This window comes from Haemaphysalis longicornis, unplaced genomic scaffold (genome assembly GCF_048455015.1).
Source record: "Haemaphysalis longicornis isolate Haplotype H1 unplaced genomic scaffold, Haemaphysalis longicornis Haplotype H1 scaffold_1, whole genome shotgun sequence".
Lineage (NCBI taxonomy): Eukaryota > Metazoa > Arthropoda > Arachnida > Ixodida > Ixodidae > Haemaphysalis > Haemaphysalis longicornis.
The window spans coordinates 66,364,143-66,374,511 of NW_027526203.1; the positions used below are offsets into that span (position 1 = coordinate 66,364,143).

General features: G+C 48.9%; 1 protein-coding gene across 1 annotated transcript in view; it reads left to right on the forward strand.

Moving 5' to 3' along the window:
- The first annotated feature begins 2,624 nt into the window (after positions 1-2,624).
- Positions 2,625-10,369, forward strand: part of LOC144175843 (kinetochore protein NDC80 homolog) — a 39,384-nt gene continuing 31,639 nt past the window's right edge. Inside the window, exons 1-2 of the mRNA XM_077704894.1 lie at positions 2,625-2,809; positions 3,342-3,468. Of these exons, the coding sequence (XP_077561020.1) occupies positions 2,625-2,809; positions 3,342-3,468 (312 nt within the window). The remainder of the gene's footprint in view (positions 2,810-3,341; positions 3,469-10,369) is intronic.

A 10,369-nucleotide genomic window follows, 5' to 3' on the forward strand; every position in this document is an offset into this window, starting at 1 on the left:
CCATTTAGTTGCGTAGCAATATATATTACGAAGCATAGTTTTATTCGTGTTCTTATTCGCAGAGCGTTATCCGGTGCACAGTTGGCAATGTTTTTAACGTAAAAAATAGACAACCCATTTAAATCATATACAGAAGCAATGTCAATCATACTTTCTGCTTATTTCATCAACATTGAACAGCATTGCAGTAAAGACTTTAATTCGTATATATTAAGTATATTGTGTTATTGTTACATGTGGTTTCTATGCAATGTTAAAATATTTGCTAGTCTTTGCGCACTTTAGCATTTTCATTCGCCCATAGTTACCGACAATTGTAAGAACAAAATAATTTGGCTACCACAGGTATGGTATGTATTGTAGATGATTGCTTTCTGATACGACATATTCAAAAAAATTGTTAAAGTGAACCTCTCTATGCCCACTCATGGCGCTTTTACGCCTGTACGCACTTCAGGAAAGCCAGCTTTATCAAAAGGGAGGGCTTATGGTGGTGATGATGATGATAAACTCAGCGCAGGAAAGCCAACTTTAAACAATGGGAGGGCAAATTATGGTGTCGTTGATAAAACGCGAAGTAGGAAAGCCAACTTTACAAATTTGGAGGGCACATATTGAAAAAGAATAATAAGAAGACGAAGAGGAGCAGGATGAAAAAGGCGAAGCTTTCTCCGATACAAATGAAAAGTCCACACTCCTATCCGCCAAAGTCCAAATCAATGACAACACTGAGCTAACCGAAGCAGCATATTCAGATGACCCAATTACACACTAAAAATCATAATCACCACATTAGCTTAGCTCAGCACTTTGCATTGTGGACTTTGCGTTTGTATCGTAGAAAGCTTGGCGTTTCAACCTTGTGTGTTCCATAAACAGCGTTAGATTTTTTATGCTTTACAGTCCTAGAAAATCAAATTTTGTACCGTTTGCGCAGAAGCGGACAAAGTCACGGGACACACACCTGTGTGCCCTTACTTTTCATGTTTTTGTATCTGCGCCACTAAATCTTTAATACGGTAGCAACAAACCTAAGTATCACTGTGGAAATTCAATCAGTCAATAAATATATGATAAAAATGCTGTTGACCCGTGACTCCCATTGCAAAGTGCAAGAGTCCCGTGACCCCTCCCTGTTTTAAAGAGGGTCGTGGAGCGTAAAAGAGAGTCTTAGTAGAGTCTAAGGGAGTCATTGCAGCGACGACTCCCTTTGGACTCTCTTTTTTTTTAGAGTATAGAGCCCTCTGGGGATACAGCAAATACGAGGTGGTAAGGGGAGTCTGGAAAGGGGTCATGGTACCTGGATTAACTTTCGCTAATTCGGTTCTGTGCATGAAGCCAGAGACCCAAGCGGGCCTGGAAGTAAATCAGAGGGCGGTAGGCAGATTGGCCCTAGGGGCCCACAGTAAAACTACAAATGAAGCGGTACAAGGGGATATGGGCTGGTCGTCTTTCGAGGCGAGGGAGGCGCAGAGCAAGATAAAGTTTGAGGAGCGACTTCGTGACATGGAGGACGAAAAATGGGCCGCAAGGGTGTTTAGGTACCTGTATTTGAAAGCGGGGTTTACACAACAGTTAAAAAGCAGGTAAAGGCAGCAGAGACGACGAAGTGGGCACGGAGAATGGAAGCGAAAAAAACCCTGGAGACTTATAGGGCAGAGAAACGGGAAATTAAGAAGGAGGGATTCTATGGCAATACGAGAGGCAGTGCGTTGCTCTTCGAGGCACGGGCAGGGTGCCTGAGAACCCGGGCATACACGGGTAGCTACAGGCAGCAGGATGAAACGTGTGCATGTTGCGACAGTGATCATGAAACTATAGAACATATTGTCAGGAGCTGCACAGAGATACGGCCACCGCGGGGTGAGGGGAAACGACGCTGGCGGAGGCTTTGGGATTTGGGGCGAGGGGGAACCTCAACTTCAAGGCCATAGAGGTGACGAAGAGGCGACTGGAGTGGTGGTGGAGGAAAAGTAGGGAAGGGATGGGTACGCAGGCGGAGTAATCATGCGGACGAGAATTTAGAACGGCGAGGGGAGAAAACAGGGGGGAGGGGGCGATGAGTTTAAAACAGAAAAGAGAGAGAGATGGGAGGGAGGAAGCAAATCTATAGGTTAGCTGGGAGTAGGGCAAGTAAACGTAATAAAACAGGCAAGTCGGTTGCTGACAACCGACGCCCCGATTCAAAGGGAAAGCCACTAATCGTCATCATCATCATCATCATCGTGGACCTTAGGTCACGTGATGAGCTCGCCCCCAAAAAAAGCACGCGGCGCACGCGGCGCGCTGGCTTGAATTCTGACAGTTAGGGCCGTTCTGACGTTCTTGCCATCTCACCCGGCGCCTTTTCAGTAGGTTCCGTTGTCCCATCCCTGTCGCTTCGGGCGAAAGGCAGCTGATCTTCGCTTCGTACAGCAGTGGCGCCCTGCACCGAGTAAGATACTTAGCCGAACTCGCAACATTTGCGTATTTACTCGATTACGACGGCTATAATCTGTTCTCGCTTAACGCGAGTGCGTCCTGGGGTGTGACGCCACGATAGTAGGCGGTGTCTCCGGTCTCTCACCTGTCTCGTTTTCTTTCTCTTTCTCGACAGTTCGAACGTTCCTTCAAGGCCTTGCAGCATGGACCGTAGGCAGTCGAAGCCCTCGACTGCGAAGAGGAGCCTCGCTACGCCGCGCACGCAGTTTCCCCGCCGAAGTTCGTCGGCGGACGCCAGACCGTCCGTGGGGCCTCTGACGGCTCGCAGCGCCCGGACGACCCTGCGCTCTTGGAACCCGGCAGCTGCCAGGGCAGAGGGTTCTAGGCGGTGCGTCAATCTTTGCTCCCACGTCAGCGTTTGCTACGTTAAGCGCCTGCTCACACCCTCCTGAAACTTGTACGGCTGTGGGGAAGTTCAGGTCTGTCGCTGGAGTTTCTGGAAAAGAAAGAAGCAGGTCTAGTTGTTGGGTAAAAACTCTGGTCTTACGAATGAGACTGGAGCGCTGAAAGTACATCCCATTTGTCGGCTTGTAGCCAGTGTTTGCAGTGCACTCTAGGGACGACCAGATGAGGTCACGCTCAACGTTAAAAGTATCTATAAACGTTGGTCTGGTTCGAAGCATAAAAGCTACTTGAATGAATGCAGGGAAGCTGTACAGCTAGATCTGGTGGTAGATCCGGAGTGTTTGGGGATAAAAATGACAGTACAGATTCCCGTGCTGTTACTTCTTTATGCGGTTTGTAATAAGCCAAGCATTCGTGCTGACATCCGTTCTGTTTCTCTCTTAGGGGCGGCAGTCGGTGTCAAGGTTGCCGCCGTGAAACTCTCATTCTGGCGGTTTGATGCTCTTTTCACTCAGGTCATTGAGCGTCGGCTACTTGGACGGCCGGCGCAGCCAAAGTGCCCAGCGGCCGGCACGTGTGAAAGACACGAGGCCATTTACAGACAAAGGCTATCTGGATAAGAGCGTGGAGAAGCTGTTCTTGGTGAGTCACAAATTGTTAGTTGAAAAGGTGGCAGGACGGGAACTTTGTTAGTCCTAGGTTCCAAAAAAGGTTACAAAAAAGGCAGCCATTCATTTTAGCAAAAACTGAAATGAAAAGAATTTGCTCTGGTGTGGCTGCGTTGGTGGGGTTGTAAAGCATTTGAACAGTCTGATAATGTTGTGTTTGATGATTGTATTGCTGTCTTGACACCTGCTTCAAGTTTTAAAACTTTGTGGATTCTACAGTAAATTTGCTCATTTACAGCATGCAGAAAGCCATCATTCTCTTGTCATAGCCACAAGGAATTTTGGGCTTAAAGGGACCCTGCATCATTTTTTGAGCAGTGCAAGTAAACCTGCGCGATGTTTAGATTACACTGCCTGGAATACCTGAGCCAAACATTACACATGCACGTGAAGCGGTGAGAGCACAAAATCGTTGTGCAAGATGTGAAAAAACCAGCCGTGCTCTGTTCAATTTTCCTTATTTCCTCATTTTCTGTGACGATCTGCCGTCGTTGGTGCTGTGTACCAACCTCTTTCACGCCTGAACCTGTACGTGCAGTTTTAGCGTTTCTTTTGTGTTTTGAGTGCGCGCAGAGTTTGCGTGACAAACTAAATACTCCCCTTGCAACGAAACCACTAGACAACAAAAGTTTGTTGCTTCAAAAATGCCCTACCAGCCTGAGTGCACGCTTGCGAGCAGGCAGCCATGCCTGCTTTTTTGTGGCACCAGACCGGACATAGACCCCTCCTGTTGCGGAGAAAAGGAGAAAACTCCCCGGCTTGTGATATATCGAAGGCCGCTGAAGAGAACGCCATGAGCTGCCCCCTTCTCCAGGAGAGAGCACGCAGCTTTTGTCGCGTTGTCCACGGTTGAGTTGAGAGGGAGCAGTCATGCGTGATTTCTCATCGTACGTAGTTTCGGTGATCGGGAACGGATTTTCATAATTCTTGCGGGAGGAGATCGCTGGGACAATAGACTTTACCCCAAAATACATTCCGAGTAGTCGATGGTAAGTTCTGCAGGGCCCCTTTAAGGAGGGTACTTGCAATACCAGATTGGAAGGGAAATGGCAGACTGTACGGCAGTACCTATAATAAAGTAATTTCTTGCTGAAAAATGTGTCGCTTTTAGTGCCCTCTGGGATTATTTGCCCAGCCAGTACTCTTTTATTTTCTGTGTGGCTTCTATTCTGCTACAAAGGGCGGATTTTGGTGCAATGAAATTCAACACGCACACCATGGAGAAAATGTGAAGTCGCCTGAATGCATTCGTTGGGGTCGTAATGCAAAGCATTCTCTTTGGACTACAGGAGTGGAAGTCGGTCACACTTTTCATTGTACGAACAGCTTTGCACTGCTGAAAACTTCGGAGCTTGTTGTAACAACTTGCTGATTCCTTTGCTGTTTGTGCTTAGTGCGTCACGATAGCCGCCCAGAGTTTTCTTGACTGCGCTTTGTCTATTTCTGCATGAGTGTGCTAAAATGCTCTATTTGGAGAATTGTAAATAGGCTTGTGACGATGGTAATAACTACCTCCAATGTCAATGTGAAGGTGATCATTGCCACTCCAAAGGCAGTCCTGCTTTTTGGATGCCAAGGTCAAAGATACTGCTGACGCCAGTGACTTCGATGTAAGCTCTTGTGGGCCTCATTGCAGCCTTGTAAACAGTGTAAATGTATTGCGCCTTCTTCTGGCAACGACAGGACCAAGACAGCATCAGAAGTGAGGGACAAAGACGGAAATGGACTCGGCTCTTACTTGTAACAAATCCCTTCAAGAAGAACCGAGTAGCACGCATACACATCCTTGCGAATATATACAAATTGTAGAATGGAAGGACAGGTTCACGCACAGCAGACTGCACCGAAAAACATATCCCTTTGTCACCAACCGAGCAGTGCTTGTGAATTTGTGATGGAGCTATTTACCAGTTGGTCCACCCTCTTATAAACTCCTGTGTTTCGCATCCCTTTTGGCTTGTCATGAACTGTTCATCCAGCACCCTAAATCGGCCACAAATTTGTTGAAAGCAAAAAATCTTATTGGGACCAATGGCATCCTGTCAAAAAAATTCCCGCGCCTTCCCGCGAGGGGAGCACGAGTAAATGCAGAGCATTGGGGGTCGTTAACGCCGCGTAAAGTCGCGTTAGGGTGGGTAGTTGGGTCGTAGTTGCGTTGGTGTTGGTTTGGGGTAGAGAGAGGAGAGTAAAGTCGCGTTAGGGTGGAGCGACCGTCAACCAAGGAAGGAAGGAGCAACGCAGTGACTGAAGCACGAGCGACCGCTAGCCGTTTTATATTTGCAGCGCCTACAGTAGAGGGAGAGCAGTACGGGGGGAGAGCGCGCATGCGCAAGCAGGGCGCGCCCTTTCACGCCCCACCGCGCTGCTATCACGCACCTGTTACGCCGAGACCGCGACGGAGCGAACGGGTTGACTACGACGCATGCGCACGCCAGCTGCTGTTGAGAGAGAGGAGGGAAGGAGGAGAGACGCACCTGCTGCGGACGCGGAGCTGTGGACGCCGTCCGACGCAGGAAGAGGCGAGGCTAAGAAATGCTCTGCATTTAAAAAACCAGTGTATTTCCCCAAAGACCGATTGGTTAACCGAAAAGCTCCAGAAAGATTTGGCCACACGGCCCATCTGCGAAACCGGGCTTCCATTGTGTCAAAACTGTTACCTGAACATCGCGAAAGAGGAACAGTTCTATATAAAGCAATACATCTGTCGATTATGGACGAGTGCAGTAGTATACCTTCATCTCATAAACCTTGTACATTTATATCGTTCGTAGGTCTGTTTACTTGGTCCATGAAAAATCTTCGCTTGAGTTTATTGTTTGTTTGCAATTGGGGTCTTCGAAGATTTGATGATCGATTGGATGCACTCTCAGCAAAGGTTGGAGGCACTTTTAGCACAGTTTTAATGTGGGAAAGCTTTCGCGCTTCTTTTTTTTGGAAGGGATCGTGATGTATTTTCTTTGTCCTGCTGCAAAACACTTCTGTAATCTTTGTGTGCTTTTAGAACCTAAACATGCTCTTTTATAGTGTCTAATGAACTCGCCCTCCTTGTTAATCACAAAAGCCTCGAAGACTTCTCTATCAGTTTGAGAACGACTTCCAAACAAGACGCTCATCTACATGAATTTGGGCATGCACCCGCACCTACGGCAATGGTCAGCAATGTGGCCAGCTGCCATCTGTGCACTCACAGCTGCGCGGTGCTTCCTCAGCCTATCGTTGAGTCACCTGCCGGTTTGACCGACGTAGCACCGTTTGCAGTCCAAAGGGATCCGGTAAACCACACCCGTCGCGCACTCCACAAACTTTGTTGCATGTTTTGTGGCGCAGCAGGGCTAATTGCATGGCTCATTCACCTTTCGCACCATCTTGGAAAGCTTCTCAGGAGCTCAGAAGACCACCTGCACACCACATTTGCCACCGACCTTCTTCAGGCGGTGGGACACCTGGTGCACGCATGGCACAGCCACGACAGGGGTTCTCTCTCTCAGGCCATCCACACCTGGTGCTTTATCGCTTTTCACCTCCTTCAAAAGGCTCTCCACCCCAGAAACCACCATTTCTGATGGATAGCCAGCCATTTGCAATCTTTCAGCTTGCTGTAGCAAGCTTGCCTGCATTCTGTGCAGGCAGGACCTAGTGAGCGCCACCTTCATAGCATTCTTTGCTATTCACCGCTTCACGAGCTTCGAGTGGGCCGACCGGTAAGGGAGGATGCCCTTGTGGCTACGAGGAGCATACTGCCAACACGGCTGAGCATCACCAAGGAGCAGGTGCACGTCCTGCAATCCTGTCATGGCGAAGAGCACGAAGATTTGACCACACAGGAAAACCGTGCACTCCACGAACTTCGAAAAGACGAAAGTATGTCATCCTGCCTGCCGACAAGGGCAACTCGATGGTGGTGATAGACTGCCAGGACTACGACCTGAAGGTTTCGGCTCTCTTGGGTGGAAACACGTATACGAAGTTAAAGAGGGATCCTACAAACCAATCGCAGACCAGCTGAACACGTTACTCGCGGCGATTTTTAAGAACCACCCGGAACAAAAAATACTATACCTTCGTTTGATCTGCCAAAACGGCTCCGCACCTAGTTTCTACGGATTACCGAAGATCCACAAGACTGGCGTCCCCCTTCGCCCGATCGTGGATCGTGGACTTCACATCATCCCTGTGCCGAGCCCTTTCAAATTTCCTGCACCGCATCCTCGCCCCCCTCGCCGATAAGACGTCGACTCATGTACGCAACTCCAGCCACTTCGTGCAACTTGCGTCACAGGTGGGCATTGACGAAGATGAGAGCCTGGTCTCGTTCGACGTGTCATTGTTCACTAGTGTTCCTGTACCTTTGGCTGTATCCGCGGCCCGAACTGCCCTCAAAAATGACGCAACGCTAAAAGAAAGGACGCCGCTCACTACTGACGGGATATGCCGCCTTCTGGAGTTCTGCTTGGCCAGCACATATTTTTTCCACAATGGACAAATTTTCAAACAAGAAACTGGAACCGCAGTCGGGGCCGCCATCTCTGTTACAGTGGGTAACTTGACGATGGAACGCGTGGAAGGGAAGGCTTTGAGCTCCTTCCTGCCGCAACCTAAACTTTTTCTTCGGTATGTAGACTACTGTTTCTGCATAGTGAAGACCTCCACAGTTGACAGCCTGGAAAAACGCCTAAATTCCGTTCACCCCGCCGTCCAGTTCATGGTTGAGTGTGAACGAGACGACTCCATTCCCTTTCTTGACGCCCAAGTGACAAGAAGAGGCAAGAGCCTGGTGTTCTCCGTTCACAGGAAGCCGATGCACACCGGCCGCTACCTTCATTTTAATTTGGCCCACCCTGCTAACCAAAGCCTCTGTCGTGTCCTCTTTATTTAACAGAGCTGATGCAAGTTGCTAATCCGAATCCGAACGTAAGAAAGAAGTAAGCCGTGTATTTGCGGACCTCCAGAAAAACAGCTACCCGAAAAAGTTCATTCACTCCGTAACCCGACGCAAAGAGCAGAACAGGGCAACAAACTCTCCAAGGACATTAACCGTCGGACCTCTGAAACGCGTGCAGGTGCCGTATATACCAGGAACCAGCGAGGCCTTGGCCCGAATTTTCAGAGGGGTAGGGGTGCGTATCGCCCACAAGCCTTCGCCAACTATAGGCCGCCCAATCTCACCCCCCCCCCCCCCCTTCAAAGACCAGCCGACATTAGACAAAGCACCCGGGGTCGCTTACCGCATTCCGTGCACTGAGTGCAACGCCTCCTACATCGGTGAAAGCAAAAACCTACCGGAGAGGATTACGCAACACAAAAACGACGTACGGAAACAGAATAGAGAACGCAGCGCAGTCGCCGAACACTGTGAAGTGGCCAACCACAAAATTGACTTCTCCGGAACGGCCATCCTCGAAAGGGAAACGAACTGGAGGAAGCGGCTTTTCCTTGAGTCGTGGCATATACAACGCACCCCTGGGAACCTTAATCGCTCGCTTGGCACTCTCCCTTCGGTGTACACACACGATTACGTGCCGCCGCGAAGGGCTTTGTGCGAGGCCAGCGAAAGTGAAAGACTATAAGACGCAGCTGCAGCGTGGCCCCAGTCACCCTTGAAGAAGCCGAGCCGGCTTCGAAACATCGGGTTTTGTCTATGTATTTGTTGGAGCATAATTAAATCTCAGTTCAGCAACTTCCCAATCAGACAGAAGTCTGTCAAAATGTTCACCTTCACGAAGATGGCTCATTCCGAACTTTGGAAGCAAATTCATCACCTAAAGGACTGCCTGCGTGTACTTGCTCATCATACGGCACGCCCTGAAGACAGTGCTATACTGTATCAACGTTGGAACAGCGAGGCCGGAACTGTGAAAGACTTGTTATGGTCACGGAGCCTGCCGGCGCTGTGCTCCTGGAAACGGACATCTGCTGGAAAAAAAGACTCAGCCACAGAAGGTAAAGTGCCTCTGGGATGTCACCCCAACAAAGGAAGCCGAATCAGTGTTGGATTGTGGACCAAAATTTTGTTGTGAACCAAAAACTCACCCTGTCGGTTTGGTATCCCTGGTTAGAAAAGTTGCGGCCTGTGCTAGTCATGATGCTAAAGAGAGGTGTATTGCTGAAGGGATCGAGTGCCTGTTAGGGGGTCATAGGAAACCAAATCAAATCAGCAGTCGAGTCAAAGATACTGTAAAGGTCGTGCGTGACAATGACTTGGCCTTGGCTATGCCTGACAAGGAGGGTGGCTTTGTCGTCATGGAAAAGGCATGTTCTTGGCAAAGGCGAATGATGCGCTGAAGAAAAACATTGTGCTTACGCAGGCCAATCTTGCTAAGGTAAAAAGGGAAGCCCTGCGTGATGAGCTGAATCTGCCCAAGCTAAGAAAAGACTTCGTGGGCGCTAGGCGTGATGCGTTAGGAATGTTCTACACTGCAAAAACCCACAAGGAAGAGGTGCCTTTTCGAGCTATTGTCACAGAGAAAGGCTCTTGGCAGGGCGTGTTGTCGAAGTTTTTACAAAAGCAGTTGAATGGCTTGCATCTGGGCGATCTTTTTGGTACATAATTCAGATGAGGTGCTTGGTTTCTTTTCGGAGCTTCAAGTGGCAGGAGGTGGTATTTTCGCTTTTTCAACTGATACAGAAGATCTGTTCTACGCCATTCCAAAAAACGGCATAATGTGCGCGGTGCAGAAGCGCATTGATGAAAAGGGGGCTGTTTCCTTCCAGAACTCTGCTGGCATGTCTTCTGATAACTTCATGTCCCTCTTAGACTACTATCTGTCATCTAGTGTTTTAAGGTCCCATGATAACCTAGTTGTGCAAAAAAGGGGCGCGTGCATTGGCTCATGTATTGCCCCGGTCTTGAGTGACCTATTCTTGGCAAAATGTGA